General features: G+C 45.9%; 1 protein-coding gene and 1 long non-coding RNA gene across 2 annotated transcripts; one reads left to right on the top strand and one right to left on the bottom strand.

The window, feature by feature from the left end:
* Positions 1 to 1,743: 1,743 nt before the first annotated feature.
* LOC119856881 (gastrula zinc finger protein XlCGF26.1-like) lies at positions 1,744 to 15,628 on the bottom strand. Its single transcript, XM_038404951.2, has 5 exons — positions 15,471 to 15,628; positions 13,242 to 13,368; positions 11,938 to 12,051; positions 5,860 to 5,949; positions 1,744 to 5,275 (listed from the first exon to the last, which is right to left on the bottom strand). The coding sequence occupies exons 2-5, from the start codon at positions 13,366 to 13,368 to the stop codon at positions 3,837 to 3,839; spliced, it is 1,770 nt and encodes a 589-aa protein (XP_038260879.2). The 5' UTR covers positions 15,471 to 15,628; the 3' UTR covers positions 1,744 to 3,836.
* Positions 14,098 to 15,065, top strand: LOC122460785. The gene is made up of 2 exons (XR_006282290.1): positions 14,098 to 14,244; positions 14,962 to 15,065. It is a non-coding gene; the product is annotated as an uncharacterized LOC122460785 (long non-coding RNA).
* Positions 15,629 to 24,376: the final 8,748 nt, after the last annotated feature.

Genomic DNA, 24,376 nt, shown 5'->3' on the forward strand with positions numbered 1-24,376 from the left:
GTTCCCATAGTCCCATTCCTTATTCACAAGGAGCATTTTGTAGTAATTCATCAGCGGGCGGTGCCTTTTCAAACACTTTGCCATAACAAATGGGACTGAATTTCATGACAAAACCAACAAGGAGTCCTGGGGCACCTTAGAGACTCACACATTTATTTGGGCATAAGCGTTCGTGGGCTAGAAGCCACTGTTTCCTAACAAAAAGAACAGGAGGACTTGGGGCACCTTAGAGACTCACACATTTATTAGAGCAGAAGCTTTCGTGAGCTACAGCTCACTTCATCGGATGCATTTGGTGGATGAAGTGAGCTGTAGCTCACGAAAGCTTCTGCTCTAATAAATGTGTTAGTCTCTAAGGTGCCACAAGTACTCCTTTTCTTTTTGCAAATACAGACTAACACGGCTGCTACTCTGAAACCTGTTTCCTAACAGTGGATATACAGAATTACACATTATTTAATAATGCAATATTCAAATCTGGACTTGGAAGGGGAGTGGCTGACGGTGACAAAATATTTCTCGGCGCACCCGGCGCGCCATTGTGGTGAGACAAGAATATGCCATTCCCAGAGCTGAAACTCTGAGTCTGGGCTGCTCCCCGCCAAATACGTTTCCGTTTTGTATCTCATTTGACAGTAGCTAGAACACACGCACATAGATATGTGGACAGAGTTGGCAACGGGCTTTGTTGCAAGGATAGGTTCCTGGGTTAGTGGTTCTGTTGTGTGGTGTGTGGTTGCTGGTGAGTATTTGCTTCAGGTTGGGGGGCTGTCTGTAAGCAAGGACTGGTCTGTCTCCCAAGATCTGTGAGAGTGATGGGTCGTCTTTCAGGATAGGTTGTAGATCCTTGATGTTGCGTTGGAGAGGTTTTAGTTGGGGGCTGAAGGTGATGGCTAGTGGCGTTCTGTTATTTTCTTTGTTGGGCCTGTCCTGTAGTAGGTGACTTCTATTCAGGGGACACCATCATAGGGCCTAATCACATCAGCCACACTCTCAGAGGCTCGTTCACCTGCGCATCTACCAATGTGATATATGCCATCATGTGCCAGCAATGCCCCTCTGCCATGTACATTGGTCAAACTGGACAGTCTCTACGTAAAAGAATAAATGGACACAAATCAGACCTCAAGAATTATAACATTCAAAAACCAGTCGGAGAACACTTCAGTCTCTCCCGTCACTCGATTACAGACCTGAGAGTGGCTATTCTTCAATAAAAAAACCTTCAAAAATAGACTCCACCTAGAGACTGCTGAATTGGAACTAATTTACAAACTGGATACAATTAATTTAGGCTTGAATAGAGACTGGGAGCGGATGGGTCATTACACAAAGTAAACTATTTCCCCATGTTATTTCCCCCCCCTCGTTCCTCAGACCTTCTTGTTAACTGCTGGAAATGGCCCACCTTGATTTTCACCACAAAAAGTTTTCCTCCTTTCTCCCCCCCTCCTGCTGGTGATGGCTTATCTTAACTGATCACTCTCCTTACAGTGTGTATGATAAAACCCATTGTTTCATGTTCTCTCTCTCTCTCTCTGTGTGTGTGTGTGTGTGTAAATCTCCCCACTGTATTTTCCACCGAATGCATCCAATGAAGTGAGCTATAGCTCACGCAAGCTTACGCTCAAATAAATTTGTTAGTCTCTAAGGTGCCACAAGTACTCTTTTTCTATCAGGGTGAGAGACGCCTTTTCAGACATTTCACCAGAATAAATATGGATTGAGATTCATAATAGTGTCTATTAGCAAATTAATAATTTAATAATTATTCAGACCTAGAACTGAGATGTGATTGGCTATAAGTAATAAAATACTTTAATGGCACTTAGAGTGCCCTGAAAAGTGAGACAAGAATATGCCATTCCGCAAGCTGAAACTCTGCGTCTGGACTACACTCTGCTAAATATCATACCCAGCTGAGTTTCTATTTTGTATCTGGTTTGACAGTAGTCATACCATATGTATGAAAAAAAAAATCAAACAAAAGCAATAGTCAACCAAATCGTTGCAGACCAACATGTAATGTTTTCACATAAATTATATGGACAGTTACAATTCAAGAAAGCTCCATGACTAACCTTTCTTGGTCCTCAGACAAATTAAGAACCGGAAAAATGGGTAATCTAGAGAACTGTCTTGCAGCAAAAAAAAACAAAAACAAAAACAAAAAAACCACAAGGAGTCCTTGCGGCACCTTAGAGACTAGCAAATTTATTTGGTCACAAGCTTTTGTGGGTTATGACCCACTTCATTAGATGCATGGAGTGAAAGATACAGTAGGCAGGTATAGACAGCACATAAAAAGATGGGAGTTGCCTTACCAAGTGGGGGGTTAGTGCTAACGAGGCCAATACAGTCAGGGTGGATGTGGCCCATTCTCAACAGTTGACAAGAAGGTATGTTTTGTGTCCATTTATTGTTTTGCGTAGAGACTGTCTGGTTTGGACAATGTACATGGCAGAGGGGCATTACCAGCACCCTGACTGAATTGGCCTCATTAGCACTACAGTAAGTAATATTTTTCCTCTGCTGATATTCCTACCTTCTTGTCAACTGTTGGGAAATGGGTCACATCCACCCTGACTGTATTAGCCTCGTTAGCACTGACCCACTACTTCGTAAGGCAACTCCCATCTTTTCATGTGCTGTCTATACCTGCCTACTGTATCTTTCACTCCATGCATCTGATGAAGCGGATCACAACCCACAAAAGCTTATGCCCAAATAAATTTGTTAGTCTCTAAGGTGCCACAAGGACTCCTCAGTTTTTTTGCTGATACAGACTAACACGGCTACCCCTCTGAAACCTGTCTTGCAGCAGTTACCTCTTCACTCTGTTTCAAACTATGAGCACAGTTTAGCTCATATTTATATTCTCCTCATTTAGGAGGCAGAAAATTCCAAATTCCACAGACCTTACACACCTTTACTTATCTAATTATGTACACAACAGTTTAGCTGGCAGTAGACCATAGCACACAAGTAGCATTAGATCAAGGAAACATTTGCACTAACTGTACCTAGCACACAGTTCATATTTGGCAAACCTTAAGAGAGCATACATCTTGCATCTGACAGATGTCGCATATACAATGAACAAAGGTTAGAACAAGTTAACTACTAGTAAATTAGCAAAATAAAGCTTAGCACGAGCAGAGTATTCTGTCAGATTTTTAGTAGTTCAAAACTCTAACACCCCCATTTCTAGAGTGGGAATAAGTGTTTAGAGAATATTACAATTGAACTGAAATGCAGCTGGCATAATCTGCTCCAAAAAGAAAGGCAATCACGGATAAAGTCAGCACTGCAGGGAAGATTGCAGGTCTTCACTTACACACATGGCAACGCAGCCATTTCAGACTCATAATTCTATTGTATTATTTTATTCCCTCCAAGAACGATGAGACAACAGTGACATAAAGTCGCATCTCATCATCGCCCTCCGACAGAGAGGCATGGCCATGGATTTCCCCACTTGAGGAACAGGGAGACACTGGCCTGCTTCTGCTGATCAATTTGTTTTGTGGGTGTTTGATTGATTTATTTGATTCGTGGACTCCAAAGTGCAGTCCTGACTCCAATCATCTCTGTCCCAGCTGCAGCCCATAATGCTCACAATGGAATGTTTAGGTATCTCTACGGTTAAATGCTTCCATCTCCAAAACTACACAAAATAATTTTAACAAACCCAGTACCAAAACTTGTGTCTACTTAGTGAAGAGGTGGGAACATTTCAGAGTGGGAGCAAGTTCTCCCTCTTTTACATACTTTGAGAACAGGGTGAAGTAGAGATTGAAGAGGTTTCCTCCATAGAATACAAGGGTCTGGAGTCTCTATCCTGAGTGGGTGCTCTGGTGTTTAGTAAGGTACGATGAGCGAGCAAAGCGCTTCCCACACTGAGTGCAGGAATATGGTCGCTCTCCTGGGTGGGTTCTCCGATGCTGAGTAAGAGATGATGAGCGAGCAAAGTGCTTCCCACACTGAATGCAGGAATATGGTCGCTCTCCTGAATGGATTTTCAGATGTTCAGAGAGAGATGATGAGTGAGCAAAGCACTTCCCACACTGTGTGCAGGGATAGGGTCGCTCTCCTGAATGGATTCTCAGGTGGTTGGTGAGGCCTGACAATTGGGTGAAACTTTTCCCACACTCAGTGCAGCAATAGGGTTTCTCTCCAGTGTGGATTCTCTGGTGGCGAGTGAGATGTTGTAGACGGACAAAGCCTTTTCCACAGTCAGTGCAGCGATAGAGTTCGCCAGTGTGTACTCGCTTGTGTCTAGTGAGACTGTTTGGATGACCGAATACTTTCCCACACTCAGCACAGCAATGGAGTCTCCCCGTACTATGGATTTCCCGGTGTCTCCTGAGACTCTGAAGGAGACTGAATTTTTTCCCACACTCAGCACAGCAATGGGGCTGCTCCCCAGTGTGGATCCTCTGATGTCTGATCAGATGTTCTCGTAGACAAAATTTTTTCCCACACTCATGGCACAAGAAGGGTCTCTCTTCGCTGTGGATTTTCAGGTGTCTAGTAAGACTTGATGTAACTTTGAAGCCTTTCCCACATTGGTTACAGCGATGGGGTCTCTTTTCTGAGTGGATTGCCTGATGATTACGAAATGTTGATGAATCCATAAATCGCTTTCCACACTCATCGCAGGCATAGGGCCTCTCTCCTGAGTGGACTCTCTTGTGGATGTTAAGTGCTGATATATGGAAGAATCTTTTTCCACACTCAGCACAGCAATAGGGTCTCTCTCCCGTATGTATTCTCTGGTGGGCAGTGAGATGCGATAACTGGTGGAATATCTTCCCACATTCAGAACAGGGATGGTCTCTCTTCTTTCTGTGAGCTTTCCCATGTGCTCTGAACTCCTTCTTTCTCCTAAAGCTCTCCCCACACTCACTACAGTGATACAGTTCCTGTCTCCTATGAACCATCCGATGGTGGCTTATCAGATCTCTCTGCACCTTGAATTCTTCTCTGCACACACGGCAGGTAAATAGGTTTTTTCTGGGCTCAGCTTTTCCCTCTGCTGGAGGCTTTGGATTTGGTCTGGATCTCCTCTGATGGCGTCTTCGGGTTCGTGACTCCTTCCTAGTCAGGTGCTTCCTCTGCCTTTGGAGCCTGCACTGCCTCTTGTGGTGCCTTCCCCGCTCAGATTTCTGGGAATGGCTCTCCACTGATGTCCCTGGGAAAGGCCTGCGTGACTCCAGGTTGCCAGACTCTTCCTCAGGAGTCTGCCCCTCAGCCCTGCTCAGTTTCCTCGCCCCTGGTTGGTGGGGAAGAGAATTCAGATGTTATTTCTTGTGCTGCTCAGAAAGGGATACCACTAACATTCCCAGCACGGGGATGTGCCTATGGGAGCCCCATGCCTCTCCCCTCAGAGCAGGGCTGGCCATCGGCAGTTGAGTGGAAGAGGCCAATCTCCTAGGGGCCCCAGCGCTGGGGAAGGAGGAGGAAATCAGTGTCTCATAGGCCCTGATAACAGCCCCCCAAGCAAATGTGAAAATCGGCACCCACGATTCTCTCCCTAATCTGAGGCCCATCTCAGTGGGGAGAACAGCATCACCACAGACCCAGCACTGACACCTCTCTCCTGAAGGACTCTCACTGTGATGGATCCGAATGGCTCCATGTTCTATGGAAAATGAGGGAGGGGGAGAGACTGAAGGAATCTGCATAAGAGGAGAGAGAGAGTTTCTAGGGGGATGTCTGGGTGAGGAGCTGTAGCACTTCTCATGTTTGGGCTTCAATCCGTATTGTAATGCTCTGTGAGGGGAGAGTTTGCAGCTGATGGACGATTCCTGAAATGAGCTCTCCGTCTCCCACTGCTGGAGAGGGCAGGTTCCCTACCTGCTCCAGGGGAACATCTTCGTGTGAGGAAGAAGCCCAAGGAGCTTCCGATTGCTGACCAGTCCCAGGTCTCCTCTGTGTCTGGAAAATCTGCACCAAGACAAAAGGCCGTTGATTGACATCATATGGACCGAACGAACATCACTGACAGAAGCACTTTCCCCTGCACTGCAAATTACTCATTTATAGTCACGCTTGGACAGTGGGTTCCACATAGGGTGACCAGATGTCCCAATTTTATAGGGACAGTCCTGATTTTGGGGGCTTTTTCCTATATAGGCATCTATTACCTCCCACCACCGTCCCGATTTTTTACACTTGATATCTGGTCACGCTAGTTCCACAACATACAAGAGGGGAAGCTATTTGAGGCTTGACTGTTACTTTGTATTGTGGTAGCACAACTGAGCTTGTGGTTTCATAGCACCAAGTACTACACAGAGAGAGATCACCCTGATGTTGAAGAGCTTATATACTAAATACATAAAGGGTGGGAGAGAACCTGAGCCAAAAGAGTAACTTGCTGTTGTAATAATTGGGCACACAAATTTACCCTAATTGCTAGTGTAACTGTAAAAACTGTGAGAAAGTTTATGAAGTGTTACAATATCCTACAACAATAAACGAAGATGGAAAAGGTGCAAAATATAAACAAGATGACGGAATTAGTTCAAACAAAAGAGGCCTACAATGAAATTCAAGGACAGTGATAAAATGATGGCTGTGAACAAGAGAAGTGCGGAACTGGACATTAACGAACCAAAATGACCGAGTTAGAATTTAGGCCTAACTGGCAGAAAAACAATGAGGGGCTGGGCTATTTTGCCCATTACTTCCTTTTGGGGTTTCTCAAAAGAAAACACTTTCGGGGGGAAATAAAGGAGTGGAACTGAATGCAACCTTTGCTGACTGAAAAAACAGCAATAGCAGGAGTGTGCCAACAACTGCTGTGCTGAGCGATACCATCATGCTGCCACCCCGATGCTCTTTTGGGACCCCAGATCTTCTTCGTCCTAATCCTAAAAAATGTCCCAACAAGACTGGACCAGAGAGAGGGAGCCGGAGGATACTGCCACCGTTACCAGTTCTGGCTAACTTCCCCAAATCACCTGGAATGTGAGATTTTGTCTCCGTCCCGCCTAACCCTCATGAATTATTTTCATTCCTCACCATATTTCTTCTCTTTCTTATTTTTCTCCCTTTACCTTCGAGTAAATACGAATCTGCCTTAGCTGGGCAAAAATGCCAGTTTGCCACATTGCTGTAAGCCTGTGATCAAAGCAGCAGCCAAACGCACTGTCCAGAACAGACCAACACTGGACAGGTTTGCCAGACAGGTCTCCAATTGGCTCATAAGACCGTGTGCCGTGCCTGTGTTTTTCCAGCCGTGAAGTGGCAAGTATCAGTAAACCCTAGTCAGAAGCCACATGTTCTATCCATGCTGTTCTCTTCTCTTCCGTCGTGTGGGTTCGTTCTGTTTTGTCTCCTAGGACACCAATGCGAGGAGCCTAGGTAACAAAATGGAGGAACTAGTGCTACTGGTGCAGGAAGTGAAACCAGATATTATAGGGATAACAGAAACATGGTGGAATAGTAGTCATGACTGGACTACAGGTATTGAACGGATGTGCTGTTTAGGAAAGACAGAAATAAAGGCAAAGGTGGTGGAGCAGCATTGTATATCAATGATGAGGTAGAATGTAAAGAAATAAGAAGCGATGGAATGGATAAGACAGAGTCCGTCTGGGGAAAAATCAGATTGGGGAAGAAAACTACGAGAGCCTCCCCTGGGATAGTGCTTGGGGTGTGCTATAGACCGCCGTGATCTAATTTGGCTATGGATAGAGCCCTCTAATGTTTTTAATGAAGTAAATACTAATGGAAACTACGTGATCATGGGAGACTTTAACTTCCCAGATATAGATTGAAGGACGAGTGCTAGCAATAATAATAGGGCTCAGATTTTCCTAGATGCGATAGCTGATGGATTCCTTCATCGAGTAGTTGCTGAACTGACTAGAGAGGATGCCATTTTAGATTTGGTTTTAGTGAGTAGTGAGGACCTCATAGAAGAAATGGTTGTAGGGGATAATCTTGGTTCAAGTGATCATGAGCTAATTCAGTTTAAACTGAACGGAAGGATAAACAAAAATAAATCTGCGACTAGGATTTTTGATTTCAAAAGGGCTGACTTTCAAAAATTAAGAAAATTAGTTAGGGAAGTGGATTGGACTGAAGAATTTATGGATCTAAAGGCAGAGGAGGCCTGGGATTACTTCAAGTCAAAGCTGCAGAAGCTATCAGAAGCCTGAATCCCAAGAAAGGGGAAAAAATTCATAGGCAGGAGTTGTAGACCAAGCTGGATGAGCAAGCATCTCAGAGAGGTGATTAAGAAAAAGCAGACAGCATACAGGGAGTTGAAGATGGGAGGGATCAGCTACCTTATTGAGGTCAGAACATGTAGGGATAAAGTGAGACAGGCTAAAATTCGAGTAGAGTTGGACCTTGCAAAGGGAATTAAAACCAATAGTAAAAGGTTCTATAGCCATATAAATAAGAAGAAAACAAAAAGAAGAAGTGGGACCGCTGAACACTGAGGATGGAGTGGAGGTTAAGGATAATCTAGGATGATCCAATATCTAAACAAATACTTTGCCTCAGTCTTTAATAAGGCTAAAGAGGATCTTAGGGATAATGGTAGCATGACAAATGGGAATGAGGATATGGAGGTAGATATTACCATACCTGAGGTAGAAGCAAAACTCAAACATCTTAATGGGACTAAATCGGGGGGCCCAGATAATCTTCATCCAAGAATATTAAAGGAATTGGCACATGAAAGTGCAAGCCCATTAGCAAGAATTTTTAATGAATCTGTAAACTCAGGGGTTGTACCATATGATTGGAGAATTGCTGTGGGAAATGCTGAGTATCAGATGTTTTAGAAATGTGTACCAAGTAATGGAAAAGAACAGTACAAGAGGCGGGGCTGCGGGTAACAAGTTGAAGGACAAGGCCAGAAGATTTTGGCTGGACTGAGGACTAAACTTTGGCTGAACTAAGGACTAATGATATAAGCAGCACCTGAGAGTCTTTACCACCACAAGATAATGGAACCCAAAGATAAGAATGATGAGAACATTGGGTGATAAACAACAGAAAAGGAATAAACAAGTGCTGTATATATATGGCTGTGGGAAGGGAAATAAAGTGCTTTTTTACCAGCAACTGTTTCAGTTGTCCTGTGAGCCAGCCTGCTAGCAGCAACAAATTGCTAACATAGTTCCTATTTTTAAGAAAGGGAAAAAAAGTGATCCAGGTAACTACAGGCCTGTTAGTTTGACATCTGTAGTATGCAAGGTCTTGGAAAAAATTTTGAAGGAGAAAGCAGTTAAGGACATTGAGGTCAATGGTAAATGGGACAAAATACAACATGATTTTATAAAAGGTAGATCGTGTCAAACCAGCCTGATCTCCTTCTTTCAGAAAGTAACAGATTTTTTAGACAAAGGAAACGCAGTAGATCTAATTTACCTAGATTTCAGAAAGGCGTTCAATAACGTGCAATATGGGGAATTATTAGTTAATTGAAAAAGATGGGGATCAATATGAAAATTGAAAGGTGGATAAAAGGAATTGGTTAACAGGGAGACTACAGCCTGTCATACTGAAAGGTGAACTGTCAGACTGGAGGGAGGTTACCAGTGGAGTTCCTCAGGGATCAGTTTTGGGACCAATCTTATTTAATCTTTTTATTACTGACCTCGGCACAAAAAGTGGGAGTGTGCTAATAAAGTCTGCGGATGATACAAAGCTAGGAGGTATTGCCAATTTAGAGAGAGACCAGGATATCATACATGAAAATCTGGATAACCTTGTAAACTGGAGTAATAGTAATAGGATGAAATTTAATAGCGAGAAGTGTAAGGTCATGCATTTAGGGATTAATAACAAGAATTTTAGTTATAAGCTGGGGACGCATCAGTTAGAAGTAAAGGAGGAGGAGAAGGACCTTGGAGTATTGGTTGATCACAGGATGACTATGAGCCATCAATATGATATGGCTATGAAAAAAGCTAATGCCGTCTTGGGATGCATTAGGCAAAGTATTTCCAGTAGAGATAAGGAGGTTTTAGTACCATTATACAAGGCACTGGCGAGACCTCACCTGGAATACTGTGTGCAGTTCTGGTCTCCCATGTTTAAGAAGGATGAATTCAAAGTGGAGCAGGTACAGAGAAGGGCTACTAGGAGGATTCGAGGAATGGAAAACCTGTCTTATGAAAAGAGACTCAAGAAGATTGGCTTGTTTAGCCTAACCAAAAGAAGGTTATGGGGAGATATGATTGCGCTCTATAAATATATCAGAGGGATAAATACCGGAGAGGGAGAGGAATTATTTAAGCTCTCAAGTACCAATGTGGACACAAGAACAAATGGATATAAACTGGTTATCGGGAAGTTTAGACTTGAAATTAGACAAAGGTTTCTAACCATCAGAATGGTGAAGTTTTGGAATAGCCTTCCAAGGAAAGCAGTGGGGGCAAAAGACCTATCTGGCTTTAAGATTAAACTTGATAAATTTATGGAGGAGATGGTATGATGGGATAACATGATATTGACAATTAATTGATCTTTAAATATTCATGGTAAATAGACCCAATGGCCTGTGTTGGGATGTTAGATGGGGTGGGATCTGAGTTACTACAGAGAATTCTTTCCTGGGTATCTGGCTGGTGAATCTTGCCCACATGCTCAAGGTTCAGCTGATCGCCATATTTGGGGTCAGAAAGGAATTTTCCTCCAGGGCAGATTGGAACAGGCCCTGGAAGTTTATCACCTTCCTCTGTAGCATGGGGCACGGGTCACTTGCTGGAGGATTCTCTGCTCCTTGAAGTCTTTAAACCATGATTTGAGGACTTCAATAGCTCAGACATAGGTGAGAGGTATATCAGGAGCGGGTGGGTGAGATTCTGTGGCCTGCATTGTGCAGGAGGTCGGACTAGATGATCATAAGGGTCCCTTCTGACCTTAATATCTATGAATCTATGAAATGGGATGGGATTTTAATAATAGCAACAACAGCTCCAGCCCATTTCAACTAGCTGCTTCTCTTTTCCCCAGAAGGACAGTTATTACCATCTTTAATACCATCAAAAAGACTTTCAAACAGAGGCCTTTTGTCTAAAGACTCTCTCCTGCTAAAGGGAAAGGCAACAAGGGACATTGTCAAAATAAGTCTTACGTTATACCTAAAACGCCTTAACTCTTTTTCCTTCTTTTTCTGTATACTTAATGAAAGGTTAGAAAGAATTTTTCATGGTGATTTCCATGGTACTGAGCAGGCTACTATCTCTGTATTCCAAATCCCAAACCTTATTTAACACTGTTCAATGCTGGCCATAACAGCGTCATGTTAACATCTTTGTCTCTCTGGGCCCATGTAGTCTATATGAATTAATACAACATTGTCCAAGATCTGCCAGCAGCTCATGGAAGAATGAGGAATAGAGTCCAGGTTTCCTCACTCCCACAACATGATGTTGCCTCCCAACCAGTCCTGGGGAGTAATAACGAAATCCCTTATTAATGTCAACTGAGAGCCCAAAAAAGCAATGGAACAATGTTGAGTACCTATAAAATTGGGCCTGAACTTGGAACGGAGACTCCCAAGTGCTGCTCGGCCAATGATTCAGACAGTCAGGGAAGGGTTACAAACACTTTGATAGAGAGGATTAGAATTCAAAATGATGTTGACAAACTGGAGAATTGGTCTGAAATCAACAAGATGAAACTGAACACACACAAGTTCAAATTAGTTCGCCTAGGAAGGAAAAATGAAATGCACAATAGAAAATGGGGGATAACTGGCTTTGCCGCAGTACAGTAGAAAAGAATGTGGTGGCTAAAGAGGATCATGAATTGAATGAGAGCTGACAATGTGATATTGTTCAAAGAAAGCCTAACAATAGACTAAAAGACTAACAATCAGGGATTTATTGTCACTTGGGCCACAATGTATCAGGATTCCAGCTGCCTTCCTTCTATCCCTGCACATCAGTTTAACTCCTTCCTCACCTGGATGGGTTCCTCTCAGGATGTCCCCATCTTCATCTTCTGGGGGACCCGGCACACACAGATTTTCTCCTCGCTCTATGCTGGAGATCACCACTGGCTTGGGGGTTTGGATTCCTGCTTAGAGAAAAGCATCACCGCCCATTAGATCTAAGCTAAGCACTTCCAGCTACACAACTGTTGCACTTTGCACCGCTCCATATGCAATGTTTGTTAATTAGGCAATGAGCTAAATGTGAAGGCTAATAGGCAATTTTTTTCTGTGGAAACATGTACTGCAACTTATGGTCAACACTCCTGGTGCCCGGCAGTGGTGGGATATTGAGTTGCAAACACCCTGACACCTGTGGAAAGGGCAGATGGAGAGGACTGCGGTGTCTGAAGGGATTGAGGGGAACAGATGTGACAAATGCTGGATATTTCTCCTTACCCTAGGAGAGTTACTCAGTTACCCAGCACCGCCCTCTCTCCTGCGGATATGTTTACATAGGAATAAAACACCTGTAGCTGGCCTGGGTCAGATGACTTGGGTTTGGGGGGCTTGGGCTGTTGGACTGTAAAATTGCGGAGTGGATATTTGGAGGGAGAGTCCCAGAACGCAGGCTCCAACTCGGGCATGAACATCTGCGATGCAATTTTTAGCCCCACAGCCTGAGCTCCACATCCTGAGTCAACTAACCCAGGCCACCGATAGCCATGCCGGGGGTCTTGTATTGCAGCACAGATGAACCCCCAGTCTGTCTTTCACCTTAACTGTGGCGTTGGCTGGCCTTTCATCCTGTAGACCTAACGAACACACAACCCTTTTCTGCCTATGTGCTCTGTCCGGGGAACTACAAGAGACAGAATTCTTTTGCACTAAACTGTGAAGCCCTAGTGAACATGGGTGGAAGTGCATTCCCTTGAAGATATGCAGTGTAATTGTAGCTGTATCAGTCCCAGGATATTTCAGAGATCATCTGAGTGAGGTAATATCTTTTACTGGACCAACTTCTGTTGGTGAGAGAGAGAGTAGTTTTCCTTTCCCAGACCTGAAGAAGAGCTCTGTGTGGATCAAAATCTTGTCTCTCTCACCAGCAGAAGTTGGCCTAATAAAAGATATTGCCTTACCAACCTTGTCTCCCAATAAAAGGGCTGCTCTGCTCCATTAAACATGCCTCTATCCATCCACACACATGGACCCCTCTTTCCAATCCCATAGACACTTCTCCATCCAACCACTCATACCACTGCTCCATCTCAGTTACTGTGTCTCTGTGCAGCGCCCAGTGCACTGGGGCCCTGATCTCACAGACACAGCTCCTCACCTAACGAGACCAGAATCTGGTAATTTTCCCACATGACGTGTCTGTAAAGTTGTCTTTGCTCCTCGCCCAGCAGTGCCCACTCCGCTGGGGAGAAATACAAGGCCACATCCTCAAACGTCACCGACATCTGAAAGGACAAACAACCCAACTCAGCATGGCAAAGTTTACACACTGGTAGAGGAATAGCTGTTGCAGATGCTGCAGATGTACACTGGTCCATGGAACCAGGAGGGCCTTGGGAGGTTTGAAAGTTTGTACCATTATTATGGGTGCAGGTTTGCGCAGTGTAAAAAAAGTAGTGGACAGTGTTTTCTGTGTCTGTGATTCACCACACAGCAGTGGCTCTGGGAACTAAGCCTGGCCCCCTGCTGTGGGCGTTGTATTCTGTCACAAAGAGTAGCACCACTTCTGGGGTGGCATCCTCCTGATCCTCTGTCATGACAGGACAGGCAGGCCAAACTTCAGTGAGTGTCGCAGCAACCTGGAGCACCAAGTCACAGCCCCACTTACATTTAGCCGGCACACCCAACCCTCTGTCACCATGCTGGGGGGCTGGGCAGACCAAACCTGAGTAGCACTGCAGCCCCTCCAGCCATGATGCAACGCCCAGAGCAGGGCACTGGGCGCAGCCAGCCCCATAGGGCCCTGCTGGAGCCACTACTGCAGGGTGAATGTGAGGCACTGGAGTGACATTGTGGGGTGTGAGCAGGGTTGATTCACTCTCCAGTTGCTCCCTCCTAGGGCTTGCCCTCTTTCTTGGGCAGGAATTAGCATTACACTGTTGTATCCATGTTGGTCCCAGGATATTACAGAGAAAAGGTGGGGGAGGTAATATCTCCTTCTGGACCAACTTTATCTCTTCTTGAGCTACACAGAGCAAGGTCCCAAAGCCCAGGCTCCAGCAGAAGCCCGAATGTCTGCACCACAATTAAACTGCCCCTTGGCTGAGCCCCATCAGCTGGCACAGCCCGGCTGCAAGTTTTAGTTGCCCTCTAGACCAGGGGTGGGAAAACTATGTCCTGTGGGCCGGATCCGGCCCATCAGAGCTTTGGATCCGGCCCATGGTATTGCCCCCCATGGTGCTGCAGGCCCCATGCCACACTCAGAAGCGGCCAGCACCACGTCCCTGCGGCCCCTGGGCGGGATGGGGCAGAGGGCTCCGTATGCTGCCCTCACCTCCAGGCACCACCCCCCACAGCTCCCATTGGCTGGGAACGGGGAACCACGGCCAATGAGAGCTCCGGGGAAGGTACCTGGAGGCGTGTAAAGGGCAGTGCCCGGAGCCCTCTGCAAACCCCCCTGGGACTTGGTTCCAGCTGCTTCCTGGAGTGGTGCAGCTTGGGGCCCGGGCAGGCAGGCAGGGAGCCTGCCCTGGCCCCGGTGCCACCCCTTAGCCACTTCAGGTAAGCAGCACCAAACCAGAGCCTGAACCCCTCCTGCACCCCACCCCCCAACTGCCTGCCCTGAGCCCCCTGCCAAACCCCACACCCCTCCTGCACCCCTGCCCTGAGCCTCCTCCTGCACTCTGCACCCTTCCTGCACCCCAACTCCCTTCCCTGAGCCCCCCATACACCCTGCACCCTTCCTCTGCCCCATCCCTTGCCCTGAGCCGGTTCCTGCACCCCGCACCCCCTCCCGTACCCCAACCCCCTGCCCTACATACAATTTCCCCACCCAGATGTGGTTCTTGGCCCAAAAAGTTTGCCCATCCCTGCTCTAGACAGACCCTGGGAGCCCCAGCCAGAGAGCTGCAGCTCAAGCAGGAGCAGCCCCGGCTTTGAGCTCGGAGGTGCCGGGTTGAATCCCCAGCACGCTGGCCGACGGGGCGCTCACAGAAGGAACCTTCCCCCCGCGGTACCCACGGACTCAGCGCAGCCTCCCCCCGCGCCTCCCATCGCCAGTGTGTGCAGCGGCCCCAGCCCGGCGCCGAACCCGCTGTCCCGAGCAGGCCGGTCCCAGCCCCCGAGGCACAGGCCAGAGGAACCGGCCGAAAGGACCCGCCCCCCCCGCAGCCCCGCCTCCAGCGCCGGCCGCTGCCCGCTCTGCGGGAAGGGGTCAGAACCCGGCAGCCCCCGGCAGCGAGCAGGAGGGGTCGGCCGGGCTCTCGGGGGGCGGGGGGGGGCTCCGGTCCCAGGCGCGGGTCTATTCCGACCCCCCCAGCAGCTTCCTCGCCGGGCAGCGATTTGCAGCCTCTGCGGCTGTTTCCCTCCCTCCCCGGGCCCCGCTCACCGCCCTGCGCGCCGGGGCCGCAGCCTGCAGAGGGGGCTCGCTCCCGCACGCGCAGCTCGGGCCGGGCTCGGCCCCCAGGTCTCCGCGGCGGGCACGAGAAGGTCCCTCCCTTAGCCCGCCCCCCTCGCGCAGGAATTCCTGGGCGTGTCTAGGCTGTGGAGGACCCCGCGCTCTGTGGGTTTAACCCTTAATCATCTCGGTCGGGGAAGCGAGGTGCAGGGGGAGCCGCTAGGGGAGACGGGGTGAAGCCGCTTCCCTGGTGCTGGTTCCCATAGTCCCATTCCTTATTCACAAGGAGCATTTTGTAGTAATTCATCAGCGGGCGGTGCCTTTTCAAACACTTTGCCATAACAAATGGGACTGAATTTCATGACAAAACCAACAAGGAGTCCTGGGGCACCTTAGAGACTCACACATTTATTTGGGCATAAGCGTTCGTGGGCTAGAAGCCACTGTTTCCTAACAAAAAGAACAGGAGGACTTGGGGCACCTTAGAGACTCACACATTTATTAGAGCAGAAGCTTTCGTGAGCTACAGCTCACTTCATCGGATGCATTTGGTGGATGAAGTGAGCTGTAGCTCACGAAAGCTTCTGCTCTAATAAATGTGTTAGTCTCTAAGGTGCCACAAGTCCTCCTTTTCTTTTTGCAAATACAGACTAACACGGCTGCTACTCTGAAACCTGTTTCCTAACAGTGGATATACAGAATTACACATTATTTAATAATGCAATATTCAAATCTGGACTTGGAAGGGGAGTGGCTGACGGTGACAAAATATTTCTCGGCGCACCCGGCGCGCCATTGTGGTGAGACAAGAATATGCCATTCCCAGAGCTGAAACTCTGAGTCTGGGCTGCTCCCCGCCAAATACGTTTCCGTTTTGTATCTCATTTCACAGTAGCTAGAACACATGCACAAAATAATCAACCAAAAGCAATAGTCACACCAAATTGTGGCAGATCCAGGGGTAATGTTTTCACACAAATTATATGGACAGTTACAAATTAAGAAGTCTATGGGACTAACACCGCTTGCTTTTTGGACAAAATAAATCAGAGAAATTAAGAACCGGAGCAATGGCTAAGGTATCAGAACTTGTTTCAATGTGTTATAAATGGGAAAAAAAATTGTTATAATTAGCGTGTGTATTTTGCTTGGCGCACAACAAAATATAGATGAAGAAACTATCAGGCACACCTGGCCCCCAAATACTCTTGTTTATTATTGATATAGAAAGACACTAGAAAGAGCTTAATGCAGACTATGCTCAGACTGATTTCTGATGGCTTCTAAAACACAGATCACAGTGAACATCATTAGAGGACTCTCAAACAACTTACAGGGATACTCCCCTGTTACCAGACACACTACACTACTAGTTAAACCAGGCTTTAATGTTGCTGGGAGAGTTGCGCAGTAGTACTGTGGCTTGGTACACTTTACTTTTCAAGTTACTTGGAGAACTCTTCATCTGTGCTCTAATATCTTCACTTCCTTTCCTTTTAAATTCCAGAATTCCACCACAGAAACACCAACTCTCTATTTGATCAAATTTTTGGAAACATATAAAATGGTATCCAGTGTTGTATGTCATCCGAACAGTTTGTACCTGTAATGACAGCACCTTTGCTCTAATTAGTGCTACTGTTTATTTAGATAACTTTGATGTCCTCTACTGAACTAATCAATATTTGGAATATTATTTTAAATATTAATATTATATACAAGTTACATTGAAAAGAGCTAAAGAGAGGGCAGATGAATGATTTATCTGGCCTAGGAACATTTGTTTCTCTGAACAGTCATAGAATGTATCTGAAAAGATGCAGTTCTGTACAGTACTTTAATATAATACCCCAAATGCATTTTGTTTTCTGTCAACTTACTTGCCATCAAGCACAGAAATCTCTGATGGAAATAGCTGAGGGTCACATTTTAGAATTTTTCTGTGATTCGATTTAACCTCCAGTGTAATTAATAAGATGCATGGTTCACCATTAGTGAGATGACATTTACTCAATTGATATATCTGTTGCACTTGTTCACTTTGATTCTGAAATTGTAAAATTTTTGAGTTACTACAGAAAATTCTTTCCTGGGTATCTGGCTGGTGAATCTTGCCCATATGCTCAGGGTTTAGCTGATCGCCATATTTGGGGTCGGGAAGGAATTTTCCTCCAGGGCAGATTGGAGAGGCCCTGGAGGTTTTTCGCCTTCCTCTGTAGCATGGGGCATGGGTGATTTGAGGGAGGCTTCTCTGCTCCTTGAAGTCTTTAAACCATGATTTGAGGACTTCAATAGCTCAGACATAGGTGAGGTTTTTTCGTAGGAGTGGGTGGGTGAGATTCTGTGGCCTGCGCTGTGCAGGAGGTCAGACTAGAGGATCAGAATGGTCCCTTCTGACCTTAGTATCTATGAATCTATAAAATAAGCAAAAAAAAAAAGTTGCTAATTATTGTAACACAAATATTTTAATTAATTAAGGAATTCCTGCTTTTGTTGTTAGTGCTGTTCACCAGTGACACCTTATTTACTCATTCTTAAAGGTTTAAATTATAAGATCCTGTTAGGTACAGAAGGGAATTTTCTTCATGAATTACTACAGAGAATTCCCGTATACTTTGGTGCCGTGTGTGCCTCTCCATAAGAACTTTCATGCTCCATAATCCTGACGCAACCAACTATTGCACCAACATCCATGTGGAGGGGGAACATTGATGAAGGTGAATGTGCAGCAGGATAGGAAAAGGGCTTCAGACATTCATATATTTTAAGGCCAGAAAGGATCAGTAGATCATCTAGTCTGACCCCTGTATAAAATCACCTAGTCTGACCCCTGTATAAGACAGGCCATTAAATTTCACCTAGTTACTCCTGTATTGAGCACAATATCTTGTATTTGGTTAAAGCATCTTCCATAACGGTGTCCCAACAGGCTTTGAAGACATGAGGAGCTGGAGAATCCACCACTTCCCTTGGGAGTTTGTCCTAATGGTTAATCATCCTCACGGTGGAAAACTGGTGCCTTATTTCTAATTTGAATTAATCTTTCTTCAGCTTCCAACCATCAGTTCTTGTTCTGCCTTTGTAGAAGGAGCATTTTGGGGGGAAGAAAGCGGGTTCTCAGGCACCACTGACCTTGAGAAAGCCCCATTCCTGTGATACAAATATCTATTAGCCGGGGACACCTGAGTCTACTTCAAGTTGGGCCCATTCATGCTAACCCCCCATCCCATGCAATATAAGGCTGTGTTTATTTCTAATTGCCCCTTTGGAAGGTCCCATTTCACCCCCACCCCTAATACAGAGCTTTGTTTACTCTCTCCCTGCCCCAGTTTAAGTGGAAGGGAAACAGCTAACTGCCACTCAGGGCTGGGAAAGGACCTTCTCAGCCTGAGAGGGAGGATGGAAAATTATCCCCAGACATAGGAATTTTAACTCCCATATTGAAAAGGAGTCACTAATACAAGGGGAGGGGGTTTTTCTTTTAAAATTCCTGACAGGGCAACAAAAACAAAAATAAAATGGGATCCTCAGATACTTTATTACCCATCCCCACCACAGCAGCAGGATGGTTCCATTCAGAGCAAAGCAAGACACTAACCGTCTCAATGAACCATTTCGATAGTGGGTGGGGAGAAGAGGGGAAATAAAATGCCAAAGGCTCAAAATTGACCTGCTTAATTTTTATTTTCCACATTTTTAAAAGCACAGATTCATAGATTCCAAGGCCAGAAGGGACCAGTGTGATCATCTAGTCTGACCTCCCATGTAACACAGGCCAGAGAACGGCCCCAAAATCATTCCTAGAGCAGAGTTTTTAGGAAAACATCCCAACTTGATTTTAAAAAAATCAATAGATTTGAGGGTTTGGTGAGGGATCCCCCCTCCCCCATGAGAATAGGACCTTCCAAAGTGGCAGTTATGGCAGTTGGCCAGAACCCTCCCCTGCCCCCACAGTGTCGGGCTCACGACTGATGAGCCCACAGTGTCGGGGGAGGGCTCAGCCATCATGGCCAGGCCTGAACTGGGGGTAGTTTAATCCCCACAGTCTATGGCAGGGTGGGGTTTAACTGGTGTGACTGAATGCACCCCTGTATTCACACCCTAAAGACTCCTGAAATAACCTTTGTATAATACATGCCTTGTAAGGTATTATTTAAAATCTAATAACTTTCTGATCAATAATATCTTGATAAAATCTATGTAGCAATGTTATGTGTAAAGTTATGAACATAAGCTGGAATCATGTGTTTACCAGACAAGTCTGGGAAGTGGGCAAACCCGTCCCTTAAAGACAAAGATCAAGCTGATGCCCCAGCCAGGTGCCATCAAAAGTGATGGGCCATCACCTACCAAGTGGCCATTCTTTTGGCAAGGAAAAGGGTGGGAACAAACAGATCTGATCTAGGCAAACAATAGTGTAAAATCTCCCCCTCACGAGACTCCATGTCTCCTTGCTTTCAGCTGCAAAGAACTTTACATAGGGGTCATTCTCAGGGAAATGCATTTCAAAGGGTGACTGAAGTATAAAAGTGAGGGGCAAAAGCACTCCAAGTTATCTCTTTCTGTCCTTCTCTCTCTTTTCTACCTGAGAAGACAAAAGAATTCAGCTCTTTAACTTTGGGAGGAATCCTAACCTGAAGATTGGTCAGTACAGCAGTTGGAAGCACGTGGTACAAATTTTACCTTAAACCAAACCTACTTTGTAAAGATTTAGTACTACAAAGCATTTTATCTTTATTTTTATTCTAACAATTTCTGACTTTAATGCTTTAATACTTGTACTCACTTAAAACCTATCTCTTTATAGTTAAATACACTTTTTTGTTCTTTAATCAGAATTAATCCAGTGTTGTCAGTTGGTCTGCCTGTCTGTCCTGAATCCATTGGGGTGAGGTGGGGCATGATTCTGAGACCAGCTCAGGGGCAAGGAGGGGGTATCCCCCATTGACAGGAGAATGAGCAGAGTCAGGCCCAGAGCTAACTCTTCCGAGGTGATAACTCCCCTTTAAATCACTGCACAAACTGAGATGGTCCCCAGCATCAGGGATTGGTCAATTGCAATTGCCCATCTCCATGTGCAAAACATTCCTTGCACCCAGTGTGAGCTCATAGCTTTCCTGCCCCCTGGCACTGAGAGCTCTCTGATGGGCATATCTCATCGTCCTCCTCAGACACAGAGATTGGGCCCCATGAGCCTGAATCTTTTTGTACATAATAATGTCATTAGGACTGCACTGAAGCAGAGTGGCCTCTCACTGAGCCAGAAGGGGAAAAGCCACTCTCTGATCCTTGGTGGGTGGAGCCTGGCCATGCCCACTTCTTCTGCCATGCCTTGCCCCTACAGGAGACTGACCCTGGAGAAGAGTTGCCAGGACTGCCGCTCACTGTATATCCCGAGAAGACAAAGGACCCCTGGACTACCCCTCGCCCAGACCATAGTAGGAAGTAGCCCAGGGGAACCAGTCCATGGTCTGGTTTTGCTGTTAGACCCCAAGTCAGAGTGTTGCAGTAGGATCCCCGCTGACCCAGTGGGGAACACTCTGCCACTGTTAGGGCCCTGGTCTGGGACCCTGTGGAGGAGGTTGGGCCTGGGTCCCCCTACCCCTGCTGCCAACTCCACCTCATGGTGGCAGCCTCCCCACCTTAGGCCAAGAGGCTGGCATTTGTCTGCCGTCTGTCAGGCAATAGACTGTTTGTTTGCTCTACACTGCCTAAGGACCTCAGGGGCTGAGACCATCTTGGCCCTGTCCAACCACCAATGCCATAGATTCTCATGCTCGATTGACAAATTCCCCAGTAGTGGGCAGTGCCCCAGTGACATAGAGAGATGGAGTGGCCTCCCACTGAGCCAGAGGGGGAGGGACAACCACTAATCCATTACAAGGACAAGCTACGAATACCAGGCAATGAAGCAGAGGGAGGTGCCTGGAAACAGTGTCCCCACTCCCTGCTGCTAAATGTCAGAGCTGAGACCCTAGAACATCTCAGTGTTAGTGACATTCAAGTGTTGCTTCCGCTTCCAGGGACAAAGACTTGAGTTATTCAGAAAAAGAGCCATTATAACAGGCAGCAGCTCTCTGACCCCTGTAATGTATCAGTCCTTCATCCCTGCCCTTCCCTTTGATCAGTGCAGTGAGGGGCATAGAGGAGGCATCACAGCCTTTCAGTTACTCAGGAAAGGGAAGCTCCTTGTCAGTCTTTTGGTGAGAAACTTTCCTCATTTTTCCATTTTGCAAACTGAAACCCCCCCAAGGAAATAAAATAATACATTGCATCTGTGGGGGTTGAGGGGAAGGAGCTGCAGCGAGTGACTGGCCTGGGAGAAACCAGGCTGCCCTCACTCCAGTTGTCTCCTCTGTCCTAGCTACAGCCCATAATGCCCACTCAATGGGATGTTCAGATGGTTCTTGGGTTAATGCTCCATTTTAATGCTCCCAAACCATTTTAACAAACCCCATGCTGACCTAGTGCCTGGTTAAAATGGGACGATGGGGGCATTTCAAGGCAGGTTCAGGGTCTAGCTCCTGTCTAAACGCTTTGGGGAGAAGAATCAGGTGAGAGAAAGCAGAGGTTCCCCCTTATCACATACAAGGGCCAGGTCTCTTGCCCCTATGTGTTCTCTGAACAGATTACTTTTGGGAGCAAAGGCATATTTAAGCCTGACAGAAGCCTGTTGTGGATTTTATAAACCTGTTCTGATAATGCTTAACAGCATAAGTAGAACTGTGTGTGTGTAAAAAATTGCAGAGTAATCATGTCTGTGAGAGCAACAAAACATAAAGTAATTAAAAAGCTAGAAAAGACCAGTTTGAACTAACACTAAACCTATACTGATAGGGTAAGAGGTGAGGAATTAACATGGAAATGAGACTAATAAATATATATAAGAAAAGATACCAAAAAGTAATTAATAAGTTTGTGTAACATAGGGAGGTTGAAATTGTATTGTCCAGTGCTGGAGGTGATGGTGATGAGATCGTCCTAATGAACTTCTCACTTGGAAGTAATTGATCACAGCTTGCTGAGTGCTTTGCCTTAATAAATATTTGTTAGATCCATCTGCTCCGTAAATGAACCTCAATCCAACATTCTGGTGAGCCAGCCAAGCACTCTACAGATTGGGCTAACAGCCAATATTCCAGGAACCACAGCCTACGGCTATTGAGGGATGTGACAGAATGTATCTCTATGTTTATACCCTATACGCTATTGTAATAATCTTTGTACGAAGTATGCATTGAGAGGTATCATTTGAAATCTCAGAATTTGCTGGTCATTGCCCTGATAAAATGTGTGTGCCAAAATTGTAAGTGAAGTTATAAGATTCCACTGTATGGTGTTTTTAACATATATTGCAAACTGAGGTTGGCAAACAGGCCTGTCTCAAACAAAGGAATGGGTGCCTGGCTTAATTTACATTTTAAGCAGTAAACAGAGTCATCAAGCAGAAAGGGAAACAAAAGAAGCTCCAATAGGTAAGGAAAAAGCAGCAGGGAGCATCCTTCCCTATAGACTCTCTTTCTCCTAAATCTCATCTGCAAATGTTTTCCCAGAGGGAGACTGACACTATAAAATGAAGAGACAAATACCCAATGCCCCCTCCCCTCCTCTCTCTCTACATCAATTGATTCACTATACCAGGAGGGAAAAAGGAAGTGGCCATTGAACTGGAGAAGGGGTCCTGACCTAAGAAGTTTGGTCAGCAAGACTGCTGAGAGCATGTGGTTAGGCACCAGTTGCATTTTATTTTTATTTTTTGTAACCATTTCTGATGTTTATGCCTCATTATATGGACTCATGTAAAATCTCTCTCTTTGTAGTTATTAAAATTCTCGTATTGTTTTATCCAATTCAGTGCTTTTAAATTGAAGTGTTTGGGAAACTCGTTTTGGGATAACAAGATGTGTGCATATTGTTTCTATTGATGAAATGACAGACTTTATATAAACTTCTATTGTCCAGGAAAGGGCTGGGCAGTACAGGACATAGATTTCTGGGGGAAATCTGAGATTGGGAGTAAATTGGAATCACCCTGGAGTGGCTGGCTGGCTACAGCAAACATAGATCTAGCTGGGAGTGATTCGCAGGCTGGAGGCCATTTGTGAGAGTCCAGACTGGAGGCTACAGCAGCAAAGCATTGTAAAGGGCACCCCAGGTTAGAGATCTGGGGTGACAAAGGTATTCATTAGTCTGGACATAGCGCTGACTTCCCCTATAGCCAGGGGTTGTTTGACCCTCCCCTCTGCCCCTTCCCACAAGCTCACACCCCCACTTGATCCCTTCCCCTAAGCCCCCTCCCCTGCCTCTTCCCACCCTGCCTTTTCCCCACCTCTTTCTCCCCCCAAGCGCACACATGCCCCCCATTGCTCCCACCCTGGAGCCTCATGAATGCCACAAATCAGCTGTTTACGATGGGCAGGAGGCGCTGGGAGGGAGGGGGAGGAGTTGAGGAGCAGGCAAGAGGTGCTGTGGGGAGGGGGGAGTTGGCTGCCAGTGGGTGCTAAGCACCCACTAATTTTTCTCCCTCGGTGCTCCAGCTCCAGAGCACCCACGAAGTCAGCGCTTATGAGTCTGGATTGTACTGTGGGTCTGTCAAAAAGGATTTAAGGCATTTTTCAGGGACAATGGAGTTGCTGGGGACATCTGCAGATAAGTATCTAGCTAGACATGGTGGGGGTCCTGTTAAGGAGGAAGACGGCCTCACAAGCCAGAATCCATTAGAACTGGTGACTAATCTGTTGGAAAGCAACTTTTTTTTTTTTTTTTTTTTTGGCAACAAAAGGTTGCTAAGAAAAAGGCAAAAGCCACAGTTGTTCAGAGTTTGATAGTAGCAGTCAGAGCTTTTGTGAAACAATGAAGCATTGAAACGGGAATGTAGAAAATACAAAGCGCCTGAA

Source organism: Dermochelys coriacea, chromosome 6, assembly GCF_009764565.3.
Source record: "Dermochelys coriacea isolate rDerCor1 chromosome 6, rDerCor1.pri.v4, whole genome shotgun sequence".
Classification (NCBI taxonomy): domain Eukaryota; kingdom Metazoa; phylum Chordata; order Testudines; family Dermochelyidae; genus Dermochelys; species Dermochelys coriacea.